This window comes from Mustela erminea, chromosome 12, assembly GCF_009829155.1.
Source record: "Mustela erminea isolate mMusErm1 chromosome 12, mMusErm1.Pri, whole genome shotgun sequence".
Taxonomy (NCBI): Eukaryota; Metazoa; Chordata; class Mammalia; order Carnivora; family Mustelidae; genus Mustela; species Mustela erminea.
In genome coordinates, this window is record NC_045625.1 from 68,766,873 (window position 1) to 68,786,185 (window position 19,313).

The following is a 19,313-nucleotide window of genomic DNA, read 5'->3' on the forward strand; positions in this document are numbered from 1 at the left end:
GCTCTGCCGTAGAAAGACTATAGTTTCTAAGAGTCTTGAGCTGAGAGTTTAGGACTCTGAATGTGCCATTGTTTTAAGTGGTCCAGGGTTTTTTGTTTTGTTTTGAGGTAATCGCTACACCCAATCTGGGGCTGGAACTTACAACCGCCTCCTCTGGAGTTGCATCAAGAGCCAGTCTCATGCCCCTGAGGGTCCAGTTTTCAACTCCTCTCTTGAGCTCATCTTTGAATTCCTCTCGCTCTTCACATAATTTTTTTGAACATGGCTGCTTGGTTTCCCAAAGCCTTGTCTTCAGTGGATGCTTCAGTCCAAGTGAACATATGCGGTAACTTACCTAGTTGTTTTCCACACCTGCTGAAGGCTTCCGGATACACTAGCTGCGCTCAGCCTTCATCCCAAACCTGGTCAGATAACCAATCCCAGATTCTTCTCCATTCTTCTCATTTTCTCAAAATGCTGTTCCTTGCAGACCTAGTTTGGGTGATCTTTCTTCTGTCCTCTTTCCTACCGTCCTTGCTGGTCTCATTCAGCTTTCTTGAAATTTGAGGTAACAGTTCTGGGGTATTGAGCATGAACTCTTTCGAAGCCAAAAGGTCATGGTAATAAGAATGGACCAGAAGGTAGCCTCAAAAGAAAAGCCTGGACTGTGTTGGGTGGTGACTTTTCTTTGATTTCTAGTCTATCTTAGATATGTTCTTTGGGTTAGGAGAGATGATTCAATCCTAGTAGCATTTGGGGCCCATGACTGCCCCTTCATACACGCATGTGGGGCTTTACAGACTATAACCTGCCCTCTACTAGACTTGCCTCAGCCCAGTGTCTCAGCCACCTGTGAGGCAGGCAGATGTGCTCTTCCTCGAATTTCAGAAAAGAAAGGGGGCGCCTGGGTGGCTCAGTGGGTTAAGCCGCTGCCTTCGGCTCGGGTCATGATCTCAGGGTCCTGGGATCGAGGCCCGCATCGGGCTCTCTGCTCAGCAGGGAGCCTGCTTCCTCCTCTCTCTCTCTGCCGGACTCTCTGCCTACTTGTGATGTCTCTCTGTCATATAAATAAATAAAAAATCTTAAAAAAAAAAAAGAAAAGCTCTGTTGTTAAAAAAATTTTTTTTTCTTTTTTTTAAGTACACGCTACCCCCAAGGTGGGGCTCGAACTCACGACTCCGAGATCAAGTGCAATATGCTCTACTGACAGAAGCAGGCAGGCATACCTCATTTTTTTTTTTTTTTTTTTTTGGTAAGGAGATGGACTCCCAGTTAATATTAAATAAAATAAAGGCTTTAAAAAATATCCATGAGTCCCAGAGATTGTTACAATTAGCCATTTCCTGGGGTAGCCATACCAGGCCCTCCTGTCACTTTCGGGGGGAGGGGGTTTGGTCCTTGGTCCAAGAATCCTCTCCCGCGGTGGAATCCTCCCTGCTGGTGCAGGTCGGGTTCGCCCTCCATCCCCCACCGGCAGCCAGGTCCCTGGGACAGAGCAGAGCAGGGCGCTGTCAGGCGCGTGGGGGAGCCGGGGCAGGGACTAGCGTGACCAGGAGCCGGAGCGATCGCGGCCGGAGAGGGAGGAGGCGGCCGGGCCCAGCCTGACGCAGCGGCGGCGACGGCGGCGAAGCAGGCCACTGCCAGGGCACCCCGGCCACCAGCGCCTGCCACCCCTCCGCCTCCTCCTCCCGCGGCTCCCCGCGCGTGGGAGTGAGTGTGTCGCGCACTCGCCCAGGGTCACGGGCCCGGGGCACCCTCTGCACGCTAGCCCGGGCGGAGGGAGGCGCAGGAGCGCGCGCGACGGGCGGAGGCGGGGAAAGGAGCCGGAGAGGCGGAGGCGAGGGAGGGGAGCGAGGGAAGGGAGGGACCCGCCCGCCGCGCCCCGGCCGCCCGGCATGTGTGGCCGCAGGCGCCCGTCGCCGCCGCTGTCCCGGGGCTGAGCCGCACCCGGGTGTCCGGGACAGTGCGTGCGCGAGTGTGTCTGTCCGCGCGGGCGAGCGCTACGCCGGCCCCGAGCCTCGCGCTTGCTCCCCCGGGCCGCGGTGCATGTTCGCCTCTTGCCACTGTGTGCCGAGAGGCAGGAGGACCATGAAAATGATCCACTTTCGGAGCTCCAGCGTCAAATCGCTCAGCCAGGAGATGAAATGCACCATCCGGCTGCTGGACGACTCGGAGATCTCCTGCCACATCCAGGTGCGGGCTGCCCGGGGCGAGGGCGCGGGGGCCTCTGCGGGTGGGCGTGCGCGGGCAGGGGCGGGAGAACCCATGCGGGGGCCTGCTAGAAAGCCAGATTTCTCTTTCCCCGCCCTGTGAGGCTGGGAGCCCTACCCAGGAATGGGGCGCGTTATCAGCGACGGGATCCCTTCCCAGGCTTGCAAGGTGCGCGCAAGTCTCGCCGCGCCTAGGCTGGGGGCGCGGGGCAGCTTCCTGCAGGGAGAGGCTAACCCCTCGATCCCCTCCCCCGCCAGGAAATGGGAGCTCGGGGAGCCGAGAGGGACACCTGCATGTCGCCCATTCTTCCTTCCTCCCTTCCTCCACGTGGAGAAGGCATGCACCAGCTCGGGTTCACTCATTCCTCTCTTGGCGCCCGGGCTCCAAAGGGGCCCTCAGCCCCAGGGACCCTCTTTCCCTCGTTGCCGCCCTCCTACCGATGGCCTTTACTCCGCATGGTGCGGCGGGGAAGTTTCCTGGGAGTGAGAGAGGCTGGGCAGACCTGGGCTCCAGCCTTGAGGGATGGGGCGCGCGCTGCGCGGAACTGGAGCTACCCCAAAAGGAATCATGAAGTCGTTGTGTTTTAGAGAAAGGAAAAGGGTTGTGGAGCCAGCGGGGAGGGAGCCTTGCAGGACCTGGGTCCCGGGAAGAAGCGCCCCTTGGAATATTGGTGGAATATTGCTCAAGTTGGAGAAAGCAAGAGTTCTTTGGGTGAAGGTAGCTTTCCTGGCGGCCTCATCCTTGGGTAGTAAGTGCTTTTGAGCTTGCAGGAGATGTAGCGTGAGCTGCAAGGGTGTGTGTGTTTGTGTGTGCGCGCGCGTGCGCGCGCGCGCACGTGCACCTTTGGTGCGCGTATATGTAGGCAGATGTGTGCCCTCTCCTTTGACCCACTGGGCACGCACAATCTGGAAAGGTTGTGTCAGGGCTCAGCACGATTAGCTTCTGACTTTTAAATCTATCTGCTTATTTTTCTCTGGGATTTCCTCTTCTCGCCTTCCTGAGTCTTGAGGCTACAGGACTGAGCTGTTTTTTTAATAGAGAGCACACTATATAGTTGCCTTGAGAAATGAATGGGGGCAGCGTCTCTCAGCGGCAGGAATAGGTCTCTAGGCTGTGTTAACCCCACAATGAATCAATGAATGAAAGGTCTTTCCCATTTGTTTGTTTGCGGGTGGAAGTTTGTGACACAGAGACAGTGGCAACTAATTCGTAAGCAGAGGGTTGGACAAGTTTCCAGGCAGGAACGTGGTGCCCCACCTGATGTCCCAGGAGAGTAGGCGCCCAGTGAATTTTCTGGAGGATCTTGAATTTCATTCTTAGTGATTCGGTGCTGCTAAACTTAATAATAAAGGGATTAGCAGGCTAGGCAGTTTTCCCTCCTGCCACAGGGTTGCACAGAAATATTTTGGCATGTACTGTCTTGTGATCCAGAGGTAATTGTTGGTGTACTTTGCCTTAGGTCCTGGAGTGGATGTACAGATACTTTAACCTGCATCGAATATGTAAATAACGGAGGGATCAGCAGCAGAGAGTTAGGGATGCTGAGTTCTCCTCTGCTTTCTCAGCCCTCTGTGTGCCCAGTCCTGTCCCACTTGGAGTTGACACCACTGGGTTTTATCCCTTTCCGAACTTAGTCTTCCTTAGAATAGATAAGTAGTCCCCAAAGGGCATGTATTTGTTGTCCGGTGTCCGGGAAACAATAAATTGTAGCCAGTCTAATAATAGTTTGGCAAGTTAGCATTTTTGTGGCCCAACTGAGGCCAAAGAGGTTAAAATGCTGTGTTCAAAAATGTTGATTTTTTGGGGGCGCCTGGGTGGCTCAGTGGGTTAAGCCGCTGCCTTCAGCTCAGGTCATGATCTCGGGGTCCTGGGATCGAGTCCCGCATCGGGTTCTCTGCTCCGCGGGGAGCCTGCTTCCTCCTCTCTCTCTCTCTGCCTGCCTCTCTGCCTACTTGTGATCTCTCTGTGTCAAATGAATAAATAAAATCTTTAAAAAAAAATGTTGATTTTTTTGGTATTGTTTCAAACTCACATGGTTCATTTTGTGGTCCATCTTTTTGGCTCCTTCTGTCCACAAATGGTGATGATTGTTTAACCAATAAGGGAGAATTCAAAGATCCTATATTGATAATTTTGGAACTTACTTTCCTAGACTTATCCAAACCCAGGAAGTGAAATTGTATTTCTGGGTACACGGTCACAAACAAACTTCCATGTGTTTAACACTAGAACAAAATGGTATTTTGAAAAAAGGAACCTCTTGGAGGAACCCGTCCATGCCCTGGGGAAGCTGCCTGTTCTTCCTTCCCTGCTTGCCTTTCCCCGCTTTCTTCCAGGGAATCACAAAGTTAAAGAAATGTATGGACCGTCATCCAGTATCACACATCCTCACGCCATGACCTGCACAGAATGGGACTTATGGAATTTCCCCCGCAAAACAACAGCTTTTAATTATTCTGTCTCAAATTATATAATTGACAGAGAAAACTTACAAAGAAACAACCGAGTGCCCAGTCTCAGCTGCCTGAGATCCATTTCCAGAGGCAGTGCTGAAAGTCACTTGCTCTGTCTCTTTCCAAAGAGTTTAGGTTGTTGTCCCATCAGGTTATTAGGGTGTGAATGTTTAGGTTGGAGGAGGAGGAATTCCAAATAATCAGGGAGCAAAAGGAGAGTTTGGGGCACTGATGGAGGCCTGGGGAATGGAAGGAGTGGCTGAATATTCCCTACTGGGCTTTTCCAACTGACCCAGCCTTTGAAGTCTGGATAGCATAGAGGGACGTGAGTTAATTCTAACCCCCTTTATTCAGTCTTGGTGCTTCAAGTAGGGTGGAATCCTAGCCATGTTCCCCACTCTATCCACTTTCTTCAGAGGCTGGCGTGGTTAGTCACAGCTCCTTCTAATGAACTTGTCATTTTCAATATGACTTTTATTGAGTAAAATGGAGACTTTTCACATTATACATTCTTTAGCAAAGCCTCGTAAACATGGTTGATATTATTGGAATTGGCTGGGAATTTTGATTTGTGTTTGAACAGAAATCTTAGTCCAGTGCTTAATACATGATAGGCATTGAATAAATACTCATAAATGTAGATTGACTAATTTCCTTCGTAGGCTGTTAAATCCATAGGGTAGGAACATTTTGTGGTGGTGGTGGTTGTTTATTAAGGATTCCCCAATACTTGAGTAGTACTTGGCATATAATCCTGTTCGACAAACACTTGCTGATTGAATGAGTGCTCAGTATCTAATCTAGGTCATTACTTATCATCATGAGAGTAACATGATGACATTGGTTTGGGAATCAGGAGGTGCATGGTTTAATTATGTTATCAACCGGTTTTGTGACACTGAGCAAGTCAGTTGACATTTGGAGTCAATGTTTCTTTTCCTCTTTTGTAAAATAAGGGAGTTGGGTTAGATGGCTAGTTCCAATTTAATAAATCTGATTTAATTACTATGTAGACTAGTCACATTTGAGTGAAGCACTGTTAACAGAGTGGTTGGATACACATTATCCCATGATTTTCATACCTCCATTTTATTGATGATATTGTGTTATGGAGTGTGGCCTTTATTTTTTAGATACGAGAAGTAAGGGTCAGAGAGATTAAGCAATTTGGGTCATCTGGCATGTAGGTAGGTTAGAACCCTGGTCGTTGGACTAAAATTTCAGAGTTCTTCTCAGTAGCTGCCTCTTGAGACTTGAGAGTTCGGATGTTTTGGGCTTCCTAAGAAGCCCAAAGAGAGTGAGAGAGTAGTCAAGTTAAAGTGGATTAAATGATAAGTACACTAACTGTCTTACCTAATGAGAAGTCCAGAGTTCGGCCAGCTACAGGGTTGCTCGGCGGTTCTGCATGGACCCAGGCTCTTTCCATCTTCCCACACTGTTAACCTCAGCATATCTGCTGTGGTGCTTAGAGTGGTCATTCTTACAAGGTGGTGGACATAGTTGTGGATGTGAGTCAGGCGCTACCGTATCTACCATTGCAGAGGTGGTACTTCCGTGTGCATTTCTTTTTATCACGAGGAAGATCTTTTCCAGAGGCCCCTATCAGTCTTCCCATCAGATCTCGTTAGGTGGGATTCGATCATACACTGTGCTCTAGCTGCAGAAGAGTCTAGGAATGTGCTTCTGGTCTTTATGCTCTTCCCTTTCTATAGTGGGGGAGGGCTTTGGCATTATGGAAGCAGTGGAGAAGTGTGTGTGTGTGTGTGTGTGTGTGTGTGTGTGTGTCCTGTGGTGGGAGGAAGGGATAACTATTGGCTAAGCAAGCAGTAGTGTCCTTCAAATAAGTCAATTTGGGGAATGGTAACATAATTAAACCATGCATCTCCTGATTCCCAATTATGATTATTGTTAGAATAAAACTGTCAGCAAAGTTTAATAAGATGTTATCTAAGTCCTGGCTTATTATAGGCGATCTCGGTGTGATCAAATTCCAGAATGAGAAGAATTGTCGGATTGTCCTTTGTTGTTTGTGTTAAGGATCACTTCCGTCCTTACTGAGCTGGAGGCTTCTTGGTAGCTCCGAGTCATCTGACATAGAGCAACCACCTCTGGTACAGCTCTACTTGTTGAAGAAGCCCTATGACCAAGAAGTCAAGAACTTTGAACCCTGGCTTGACTACTGACTAGCCAGGTGACTTTGGGCAACTCACTTTACCAGTTTGGGTCTCAGTTTGCTCATCTGTAAAGTGGGGATAATAATGGCCTAGACCTCATGGGGTTGTTGTAATGCTTGGTAACTGGCTCACAGTGAGAGCCAAAACAATGTTGACTGTTATCTTTCTATTATGTGAAGGTATATTTGAGATAATTCTTAATAGTGGGGAGGCTTTGGCTTAAATCTAATGTCTTGAAGTCTAAATTCCATTTTATGATGGTGCAAGACCTTGAGCAAGTCACTGGGTCCCTGTTGTTCCTCTGTAATTTCCCAGTTGCCAATCTCCACTGGGTTGTTGGGAGGATGTACATGAAACGCATCGTAAATGTCGAAACATCACTCAAATGTAGAATACCACTTTAATAGCTGGGGGAAAAAAGAGAGTAGTTTACTGTTCTTTGAGTTTCTTACCTGTTGGAACAGGTACTTGAATATCACATGCGAACGTTCATATGTGCCGAGTATCAGGCCCTATGCCAATCCAGGTGGTGAAATCCAATCGGGGTCCGGCTCACAGCCACACCTTTTCTGATAATAAGGACAATCCAACACTTTTCTCAGTCGAACTCACCTAGAATGCCATTCAGAGTCCACTGAAAATCAGACACAAAAGGAATAGCAGGGAGAAACACTTTGTTAAATACCATGGCCCAGCTCTGACGTTTTTAGGCCTAGATTACATGGCCAGCTCTTTGTATTAAGTATATTGTGAAAAAAAAAGTAATGTTATTTCAATGGTCTGCTAAGATCTTATCTCTTGATGTCCTCAAAGCAATGGCGAAGTGTATTGAGTGCAGAGAGAATGTAACACTGTTGGCTCCCCCTCTTTTGGACTGTCTGTCTGCTGGGTGCTTGTAACTACGTCTGAAAAATTCTAATTCAGACTGGCTCGAACATCGAGGACATTTACTGGCTCTTATATCCTGATGTCTCGAGTTAAGGGCTTCATTCAAGGACTCTCTGCCTTCTGTAAGGCTTTATCCTCAGACTGGCCGTGAGATGGTTATGGTAATGTCAGTCCTCACCTTTTCATGGGGCACCCTCCAGAGGCAGAGGGGAACTACTTCCATCCAAGCATTCCCACAAAAGTCCTGCAGCCGTTCTGATCAGACCTAATTCACAGGCCTGCCCTGAACCAGTGACTCTGGCCGGTGGGAGGGAATGCACCTGTTAGCTTAAAGTGAGCAGAACTTGACCCTGGGACTCAGCGTGGAGTTAGCCTCCTTCCAGGAGGTGGCTGGCATTGGAGGGAGAGGCCAATGCGTAAAAATCAGGGGTCTCTTGAGAGGGACGCTAGGGAAATGGCTGCTGGGAAGATAACCCATGATACCCGTGCTAGCTGTTTGGTCTGGGTCAGTGGTTCTCAAATTGTGTCAAACCCCCAGAGGTCCCTGAGATCAGCATGGGTCAGTACTTCTTCTCTTTTCATTGCTATATTCTATTCCGTTGTGTGGATAGATCACATTTTATCATTTCCCCAGTTGGTGAAAATTTGGTTTTTTTCCACTTTTTGTCTGTTGCAAATAACGTTGCAGTGAACATTCCTTTACAGGTTTCTGTGTGGACACATTTCTTTTGGGTTTATACCTGGGAGTGACATTACTAGATCTATGTTTAACCTTTGGAAAACGGACCGTCAAACCGTTTTCCAAAGTGGCTGTGCCATTTTACTTCTCCATCAGTAGAGCACAAGGGTGTTGATTTCTGCATATCTTTGCCAACACTTGTTGTTATTTGTCTGTTTGATTATAACCAGCTCAGTGGGTGCGAAGTGGTATCTTATCGTGGTTTTGATTTTCATTCCCTTGGTGCCTATGACTTTGAGCATCTTTTCTTGTGCCAGGGGGCCTATGTGTATCTTTTCTGGAGAACTGTCTATTTGGATCCTTTGCCCTGTTTTAAATTGGATTTTTAAATTTTTGTTATTGAGTTACAAGAGTTCTTTATATATTCTGAATACTTATGCAATACATGACCTGTAAATATTTTTCCTATTCTGTGGGCTGTCTCTTTACTTTCTTGTTGGTGTCAGAAATTTTAAAATTTTGGTGAAATTCACCTTCTTTTCTCTTTTGTTGCTTGTGTTTTTGGATGTCGTAGCTTGGGAACTATTGCATAGTCCAAGGTCATGAATACTTATGGCTATGTTTTCACAGTTTTATAGTTTCACATTTAGGTTTTTGATTCATTGTTATATTAATGTGTCATTTATGTACCACAAAATTTACTATTTTAAAGTGTACATTTCAGTGGATTTTAGTATGCTCAAAAAGTTGTGCAACAATGACTACTCTATTTCCTGAAGGCTGTCATCGTCCGCTGAATAAACCTGTGCCCATTAACAGTCCAAGAGTGTTCGGTTCCAATTCCACTGTTTGAAGAGGGGAGTTCCTCTCATATACCTGACAATTCTCTGATATCACTTACACATACAACTCCATTTTTACACTGTCTACCTGGAGATCACATCACATCCTACAGGCTCAGTCCCAAGAGACTACCTCCACTTGAGAAGCCAGTCACGAAGCTAGGTTGTCATCTAAGCTTCTGACTGACTGGCTGTAGAGTGGAGGTTCCCACGACCTCCTCCTTGAGTTTGATTAATTTGCTGGAGTGGCTCCCAGAACTCAGAGAAACATTCTACTTACCAGATCACTAGTTTATTATAAAAGTATGTAACTCAGGGAACAGCCAGATGGAAGAGATGCATAGGGCAAAGTTAGGGGGGAAGGGGGTACAGCTTCCATGCTCTCTCCAGGAGTACCAATCTCCTAGCACCTCTCCATGCTAACCACACTCTCAACCCAGAAGCTCTTCAAATCCTGTCCTTTTGGGTTTTAATGGAGGCATCATTACACAGGCACAATTGGTTAAATCCTTGGCTGGTTGTGGTTGAACCCAATTTCCAGCTCCTCCCTGGAGGTCAGGGAGATGGGACTGAAAGTTCCAACCCTCTAATCACATGGTGGGTTCTCCTGGCAACCAGCCCCAGTCCACAGGGGATTTCCAAAAGTCACCTCATTAACATGACAAAAGACACATTTATTGTTCACCTCACTTAAGAAATTGCAAGGGTTTTTACGAGCTCTGTGCCAGAAAGGAGGACAAAGACAAAATATATATTTTTTATTGTAATTCACAGTAACACACAGCTACTCTTCATCTTTGATCCAATTTCAGTTAACTCTTGTATAGGGTGTAAAGTAGGGGTCCACCTTTATTCCTTTGCATGTGAATATCCAGCTGTTCCAGCACCATTGTTTGGAATGATTATCTTCCCCGTCATCCTTTTTGAGATGTTTGCTTTGCCACTCTTATTCTCTCACAAGTGTGCAGTGGGTTTTTCCAGAGGCTGTATGATATGTGATACAGAAATGCATTAAATGCAGAAGCAGATGTGAGAATCCACCTGTCTTCTTTTGAGCCAAACCTTAAAGATACTTGCAAAAATGGTATTTTTCTCACTCCATCAATTATTAGTTTGCAAATACAGGTTTTTTTTTAATACAATATGCAATTTTTGTTAATGTGCAGTGGGTTTATTATCTTTACATGGGTCAAAAACCGAATATTCAGAAGAATTCTCAGGAAATTGACACACCCAACCCAAATAAAAACTCTATAGATCCTCTGCAGTGTGAGGGGTTTTGAGGCCAATAAGATTAAGAATTGCAGGTTTTGGTGACTCTCAATTTACTGAATGTCAAGACATTGGAGTCCAAGTCCAAGACTTGGAGTCTAGAGATGGGGAAAAGTGGGATTATTATCAGGAATCATTAGGGCAAGTTTTGCAACTGGGAGTTGAATTTATTTATTTATTTATTTTTAAATATTTTATTTATTTATTTGACAGACAGAGATCACAAGTAGACAGAGAGGCAGGCAGAGAGAGAGGGAGAAGCAGGCTCCCTGCTGAGCAGAGAGCCCGATGTGGGGCTCGATCCCAGGACCCTGAGATCATGACCTGAGCTGAAGGCAGAGGCTTAACCCACTGAGCCACCCAGGTGCCCCTGGGAGTTGAATTTAATATTAAAAAAAAAAAAAGACCAAATAAAACAAAATAGAATTCCCAATGCATCTTGGGCCTCCAACCTGACAAGTTACAGGTATTTGAAATGATATCAACTAAATCAGGAACACCAGTGTGCACATGGAAAATGTGTATATGCATATTTGGAATTCTTAGTAATAACCAAGTGCCTGTGTGTGGGGAGGGCGGGGGGACAGTGTTGAGCAAAGGACAGGGCCTGGCTCCGTTGGAGTAAGCATTTCCCGGTGGTACTTGCTTTCCAACTGAATCTGCATCTTTCACCTCTGGCAATTAAAAGCCATGTCTTGAGACCCCTCTTTTGATTGTGAAAAATGTGCAGTAACCATGCGTTAAGAATTTAAAATGTAAACTACTTGAACGCAGTCTGTTAGTCACTTGCATTCTTAAGTTGTTCCTTCTTTTTCTAAGTAGGCATTCTGGGGAAACAAAGGTTGCCCGGATGGAATTACCAGAATGTGTCCTGCAGAGAATCTAATACGAGATTCATGTGCGTGAGAGATAGGCATTTGGTACATAGCACCGTTCCCTGTTAGTTCCCAGTCTGTGTGATGAAGGGTTGAAGTTGCTTCTGTGAAGTAGCAGAGAGCCAGACTTGGAGTCTAGAGATGGGGAAAGGTGGGATTATTATCAGGAATCATTAGGGCAGGTTTTGCAACTGGGAGTTGAATTTAATTCAGATTCGAAGGAGTTGGTGTTCAGCTCTTGGGTGGGGGGGGGCGGTGTGTGTGTAATAGTTCTTGGTCTCTAATATTCATGTGGATCTTCTGTGTTCTTGTTAAAATGCAAATTCTGATCCTGGAGGTCTTGAGGTGGGCCCTGGAATTCAGCATTCTAGTAAGATTCTAGATGCTGCTTCTGGTCTGTGTACCACACTTGGAATAGTAAGGTGTTGGAGGAATTTATCTGTCTCATAATCAAATTCTTAATTTCCTTGAGTGTGGGGACTTTTTGGCCCTTATCTCCCTTAATAACCCTCCACTCGACACATTTCCCTCAGTAGATGGTCCATGAATGTTTGAGTAAGTGAACGAATGAATGAATAAAGGAACCCATCCAGGTGCGTGTATCATGGTAGACTGAAATACTGATTAGACACTGATCCCGGGGCTGACATGATTCCTTTTGATTCCCAGCTGCCGGCAAATCACAAGTCTGTTTTTTCAAGCAGGATTTCCTTTGATGGCCAATCTGACAAAGTGTGGAACATCTGAGAGCACGTGGGGGCCCTGGGTTAATAAGAGACTCCGTATCCCTCTGGGCTACACGTCCCACTTTTGCTTTCCTGTATCCTGGGCTCTCAGTGGCCTTGCAGAGGAACTCTGGCAACTCCTTGACACAAACAAATCATTTTGTATAAGCCAGTGGTGCCTGGAAGCTCCCGGAGGAATAGGGAACCCAGCTGTCCTCACTTGCGAAAGGACCCCAGGGGACAGTGACCCTGGAGGACAATGGAAAATACATGCGAGGTGTAACATAAGCTTTGAAGCTGTTTGTTTTGGTGGCTTTCCCTGAAGATTCAGGAGGGAAAGAGGGGATAACTTTAGAAAAATAAATGAAATTTATTCTAAGAGGAAAGAATAATGACGTAGATCAAGCAGTTTCCACCGCTCCCCCCCAAATGAATTAGTGAAGTTTTTTGAAATAATACTGATAAGCATTTCAAAAATACTTCCATATGCCAAGTACAGAGCTGGGAACTAAATAGAAATAGAAAAAATTATCAGCCATTAAGAAGCTCCCAGTCATTTGGGGGAAGAGAGATAAGATAGTGTGGCACAAGGACAAAACCACAGCGGTAGGGACAGGTATGGGCAAGTGGAGGACCAGGAGGGGGCATTTGTGTCAGGCTCGGGCATCAGTAAGTATTTCTGGTATAGATGAACTTGATTAATAATTAAAGGACAAGTGGAAATCAATTCTTTGAAGGAGGAGAAAAAGGCATTTAGGCATTTCAAATAAGGTGAGCCTTTGCTTGGGATAAAACCCTGAGCATGGAACAGCATGATCAGATACAGAAATGAAATGAAGGGAGGGTCTGGGATTAAGTCCCGGGGCTTTGGTTTCCGTAACAAAGGTAATGGCCATACCCCCGAAGGAGAGGCAGAACTGGCCACGTAATTTTTGGGGCCCAGTGCAAAGTGAAAATATGGAACCCTTTGTTCAAAAATGAAGAATTTCAAGAAAACCAAGTGCAGGGCCCTTTTGAGCATGGGCGATTCACCCAGGAAGCTGGCCCTGAGACGATCGAATAAAGGAGAGACAGGTTGGGGGAGGTATGGTGAGATTCATTTTGGGCTCTTCACTTTGAGGAGCTTGTGGGACACCTGAATGGAGAAATCCCAGCTGGAAATAAGCAGGAAAGTCAGCAGAGAGGTCTGGCATGGAGACACCAATCAGGGGATCCTTTGTGTTCATGCAAATAGTGGTAGAAGCCATGTGGGTTTGTGAATGAAACCATCAGGATGGGTCTTGTCTATCTTTCTGCTTGGAACATCCCTGTAGATCAAACCAATGAATTCTGAGCTCTGGAATTCTCTCCAAGAGTACTTGATCATTTTAACTTTGTAAGGCAACTTTGACCAGAGTAGGAGCTTCTCCATTTTCTTCTGCAAGTAGGCCACACAAATCAGAGTTACCGGTGGAAAAACATTTTTCTGCTCTTCATCCTCATTTCTTTGCTTGGACTATGAATGAGTCAAGTCCCCTCTCAGCTGGAAGCTTCTGATTACAAAGCATAGGATTTGCACGCTACGGAAGTCACCCCTGACTGTGTCATGACCGTTAAATAGATAATACATTTTAAAATCTTTTCAACCTTGACCATAATTAAAGTAAACATGTTGTATGAGGAGCAACTTTACAAGTTATGTTGTAATAATTGATCTTTTATTCAATATTAATTTATATCTTAGAGAGCTCCTTTAGCAAAATTTTTTTTTGTACTTAGTTCTCAGGGGATTATTGTGAATTTTAATTAAAGTGAATTCAAGTTCTGTAAAACTACTCCAAGAAATAATCTATGATGAGTCATGTAATGACTTGGATCTTAGGTGTACAGTAGAGTTTTTGTCTGAAAATATATATCTATGTATCTTGCTAAGGTTTGAAGTATGATTATTTTGTAGCAGGGGAAAGCAATTAGTATGTTAACCAATTAGGGTCTGGCTTATTATCTCTCCCTTTACAGGTGTAATTTTTGCTTTAAGACACTAGGACTTGCTGGTCCACATTGTTCAAGAAAAGATTGAACCAGGGTCTTGACATATAAACTGAAAATTCAAACACAGTATCATTTACTAATGGATTATTAATAAAAATAAGCAGGTGTAAACTATCAGTAACTACTGAGACTTATTAATAGAAGAGGGGACAAAAGCCTATTTAATAAGTTGGCTAATGATTCCTCCTTGATGTTACTAGCTGATGTTGTTTTTTGGGGCTGGTCTGTGTATGTATTGTTGCTCATTGTTCTGAAAATAACGCTTGTCCTTGTGATCTGATCTGTGTGTGTATGTAGGTGTTATCTGCAATGGTGTGATGGTGTTGGGTATTTACTGTTCATTGTTTAGTAGCATTCTTTCCCTTTCCTCATATGCCTCTTGATATCCTTGAGTAGTATGTTAATAATGTGCATTAGCTAGTTGATTCAGTTGAGATCCAGAGAGGTGATGTGATTTGCCTGAGGTCACATACTTAGCAAAATTAGGATGGGACCTGGTGTCTTGAATTTTAAGTTTGCTCCTAAACTTATACTAAATACTATTATCTTGATTTTGAATCTTCTTTGGTAGTCTAAATGATGCGATTCTTTTTCACTGGAAACTTTCTTTCTTTCTTTCTTTCTTTTTTGTTTAAGATTTTATTTATTTATTAGGGAGAGAGCATGTGAGTGAGGGGAGGGGCAGAGGGAGAGGTAGAGAATATCAAGCAGATGCCATCTGAGCACAGCCCACCATGGGACTTGATTTCACCACCCTGAGATCATAACTTGAGCCAAAATCAAGAGTCTGCTGCTCAACCTCCTGAGCCACCCAGGTGCCCCTCATTGGCAACTTTCCTAATAGCAAAGGGGAAAACCATACACTGACCAGAAAGCATATTGACACTTTAGAACTGCCATCCAAGGACACAGTTTTAGTTCTTTTCTACTTTCTTTTAGTCAACATGTCATTCAGCCTATAGCTACATGAGAATTGTGACCAACTTATTATGTATATATGCATATATTGCTGTGTAACATAATTAGATCATGGAAAGATACCTTCCCTTTCTCTTCACATGTTGGTATAGACATAGCTTGTAGTTTGAAATTTCAAAGGAACTCCTAAAAATTTAAAGGGGGTAAAAAAAAGAGGAAGGATGATGTCAATAGAATTTTCTTTCTGTCTTGTATGGTAATTTACCTTCTAGTTTTGAAACTGACTCTGGAAGCTGAGATCTTAGCAATGCCAGACGATGGTATTTAGAGCTCTTCTGGAAACGTAGGAAAACAAAGCATTTGTTAGTTAGGCAAGAGCCATATCCTTGTCAGGCTCTCTTTGTTTTGAAAGCTGAGGCGGAATAAGAGCTCTAGAGTCGGGCGAAAGAAATAGTCCGTAGCACCTGGAGCCCTGTCAAGGGTAACTTCACCTCTTGGGTTCCCAAACCTCAAAGGAGAGGCACTTCTGCTGAGGGCCATCACGGCGCGGGGGAGATGGTAGGGGCACCTTGAAAGGCACCTTTTGTCTCCAGGTTTGGAGACATCGTTTCTCCAAGTGTAGGTGGCACCTTCTTGGTTCAGTGCTGATTAAAAGGAAAAAGAAAAGGAGAAAAAGTTGTAGAGTGGATTCAAGGGCAGCTGTGAAGTCTGAGTTTGCAACGCTAGCAGCAGTGTGGTAATTTGAGAAGAGCAAATTAGAAGAACAAAGCAGATTTTAATCATATGCCACAGAGAGGAAGGTGGTTTAGGTTTATCTCCAAATTGTACCTCCATTAGAGAAAGGGAGGCTTTTAATGCTATTATTCAATATTTATTGTTAAAGATTTCTTTCTTCTTTCTCCCCAGTCTTTCTTTAATACACTCACTGGGTGGAGAATGCCAGCCTTTGTATTGAGCGGTGGTTAAATATAAAACTTTTTTTTTTTTTTTTTTTTTTTTTTTTAGTGTTGTGGGAAATGGAGAGAGAGAAAGAGAAAGAGAGAGAGACTTGGAGAGAAAAGAAGAGAGAGGGAGAGAGAGAAATTGTGGGAGAGATCATTGATTTTGAGATTCAAGGTCTTTATTCTTTAGGAAACTTTGGTGTGAAGGTAAAATTGAATATTAAGAAAGCATTTCCTCCCATTTTTCCAGCCCCATCTGTCCATCCATGCATCCACCCATCTGTTCATTCTTCTATCAACGTATCTACCCATTCAGCCACCTACCCTCCATCCAACAAGCATTTATCGAGCACCCCAATTAAGGACTGGCCTGAGTATTAGAGATACAGAGTTAGATAAAAATGTGGTCCTTTGCAGCCCAGTGGGGAAGATGCATATATAACAGATTCAAGTTGGTACAGCTGATAGGAGGACACCAGGATGTTGTTGGAGCCCTTAGACTCCATCAGGAAGGAAGGTCTGTCCTTCCTTTAATCTCTGCTTGCTCTCCTCCAAAGTCACTACCCCAAAGGATGTTCTTAGAAAAGGATCACTGATACTTCCTTACTCACATTTACTTGTGAATAAGAACATCTTTGAGAACTTGGCTCTTCACGCAGATATCTCAGCCAAAATTGTACCTTGCTGTAAAATGTGATTTCAAGAGAAGTCACAAACTCCCTTTGCTGCTTCTTACCAGATTTCCACCTGCCAGGTGTCCCCCATACAGAAATTCTGGAGTAGCCACGGGGCTCCTTCTTGCCTGAGAAGGACAGGGAAGGCTTTCTGGAGATGATGTCTCAAATGAGTTTTAAAGAAAAGGTAGGCATTGTCTGGCCAGTAAATTGGGGGAGTGTGTTCAGAAGGGGTACCGCTAGGGAAGGAAGGGCATTCTAGAAGACTGAGCATAGGCAAAGGCACGGTGTTTGTGGGAAGCTAATAGAAATGCAGTATGGGGGTGCCTGGGTGGTCAGTGGGTTATGCCTCTGCCTTCGGCTCAGGTCATGGTCTCAGGATCCTGGGATCGAGCCCTGTGTTGAGCTCTCTGCTCAGCAGGGAGCATGCTTCCCTCTCTCTGTCTGCCTCTCTGTCTACTTGTGCTCTCTCTGTCAAATAAATAAATAAAATCTTAAAAAAAAAAAAAAAGGAAATGCAGTGTGGTTTTATGTATCCACAGAGAGGCGTGTTCTATGCAGTGGAAAGTTGACAGTTACCAGCATAGACGGTGTAGACAGTAGGGTGGAGAGTCGGAGTTGAGAAAACCATATGGCTACTGTTTGCTGGGCAGTGGTTGGGGCGTGGTTTGCCTGGGCCAGAATGACCTGGAGAACTGTTTGGCAGCTTAGCTTTACTTCTAGAGCTGGAGGAAAGGCACACTGGGTGTTTTATCACAGGCTTCGAAGGCTTCACTGCTTCCTGAAAAGCATCACCCTGAGAAACACTGAAGTTTTCAAGTTCGTAGGGAAAGTTTTAAACTTGTATGTGTCACTGGGATGGTAATCCCAGTGGTAAAGCAAGTCTTCAGTGATCCCAGTGGTAAAGCAAGTCTGCCTTTCTTTCCTCTTCCCTCCCACCCTCCCTTCTTTCCTTCCTTACTTTTTAAAGATTTTGTTTATGTATTTGACAGAGAGAGACACAGCCAGAGAGGGGACATAAGCAGGGGGAGTGGGAGAGGGAGAAGCAGGCTTCCCGCTGAGCAGGAAGCAGGGAGCCTGATGAGGGGCTCCATCCCATGACCCGGGGATCATGACCTGAGCCTAAGGCAGGCGCCTAACAGCTGAGCGACCCAGGTGCCCTGCAAGTCTTTCTTAATTAGGGATCAGGAAACTTGACAGCCTTTCCAGGGCAACTCACCCTGTTAGGGTAGTCCTGAGCCCAGCCAGGGAGGGCCTGATGGGAATCGTTGTGGGGGTTCTAGGAAGTGAGTGTTGAACAGAAGTGAGATGATTAGAAAAAGCCCTCCTTCTGCACTTCAGACAAGCATTGTCCAATAGAGCTTTTGTGCTGCTGAAACTGATTTCTGTCTACGCCCTCCAACTTGGTGGGGACTAGCTGTCGTGGCTGTTGAGCTTGTAAAATGTGACGTATGTGCCTGAGAAACTGAACTCTGATGTTACTTCATTTTTATTCATTAAATATCTCAATCTAGATAGCTACACGTGCTTGTGGTTATCGTATTGGACGACACAGCTTAGCATCTTTGCAGTGACTAACTCTGGAAGGAGAGAGGAATTGAGAGTCGGCGGGGGTGGGGGGAACAATGCCTGGAAGCCTTCTTGCTTGTCTCTATGTACTTCTGTGCCATTTGAACTTTTGGTAAGCCCATGGTTTGTAGCTTTGTAATTTTAAAAGCATAAGACATTTTGAGCAAGATCTGTGTGCCTTTATTCTCTTAGAGGACTTAGAAAATTGGGAAGGAGTTTTGATTTTTAGTTCAAGAACTACACCCTTCTCGGGAGTGCAGGAAACCCAGAGAAAAGAAGACACTTACTTGCCCTAGTGAGTGACCAGCAGGGCTGGGGCCCAGAGATCCAGATCCATTTTCATTGTTCTTTCGAGATAAGGCCTGGTTCCTGTGAGCTCAGTCAGTGTTGCTATTTTTTTCTCTGTACCTAGAAATAAGAGACATACAATGCCTTAGGTTCAAATTCCACTGTTCATTGCTGATGTATGGGAAAGAGGTTGACTTTTGCATGTTAATCTTGCTTTTCTGTTGATGTGTTCAGATCTTCTACATAGACAGTCATGTCATCTGCAAACAAAGACAGTTTTATTACTTCCTTCCCGTTTCTTTTGTTGCCTTTTTGCATTGGCAAGGACATCCTGTACCACGTTGAAAAGGACTTGTGAGAGGGGACATCATTGCCTTGTCCCTATCTTAGTGGGAAAACTTAAGCGTTTCTCACCATTGAGTATGATGTTAGCTGTAGGGTTTTTCGTGAAATTTTTTATCAAGTTGAAAAAATTCCCCTCTATTCCTAGTTTACTGAATTTTTTTTTTGTATCATGAGTGCTATTGGATATTGTCATATGCTTTTGCTGAATTTATTGATTCATGAGATTAAAAAAATTTTAATTAATTAAATTATTAATTTGACATAGAGAGAGAGAGATCATAAGTAGGCAGAGAGGCAGGCAGATAGAGTGGGGGAAGCAGGCTCCCCTCTGAGCAGAGAGCCTGATGCGGGGCTGGATCCCAGGCGCCTGAGATCATGACCTGAGCTGAAGGCAGAAGCTTTACCCACTGAGCCACTCAGGTGCCCTTAATTTTTTTTTTTTTTTTTTT

At 44.9% G+C, this 19,313-nt stretch overlaps 1 protein-coding gene across 2 annotated transcripts in view; it reads left to right on the forward strand.

Annotated features, from left to right (window-relative positions):
* Positions 1-1,567: 1,567 nt before the first annotated feature.
* The window catches only part of FRMD3 (FERM domain containing 3), a 307,544-nt gene continuing 289,798 nt past the window's right edge, over positions 1,568-19,313 (forward strand). For both annotated transcript variants that reach the window (XM_032307067.1, XM_032307066.1), the window contains exon 1: positions 1,568-2,172. In XM_032307067.1, coding sequence (XP_032162958.1) covers positions 2,026-2,172 — 147 coding nt within the window. In that variant the 5' untranslated portion in view covers positions 1,568-2,025. The remainder of the gene's footprint in view (positions 2,173-19,313) is intronic.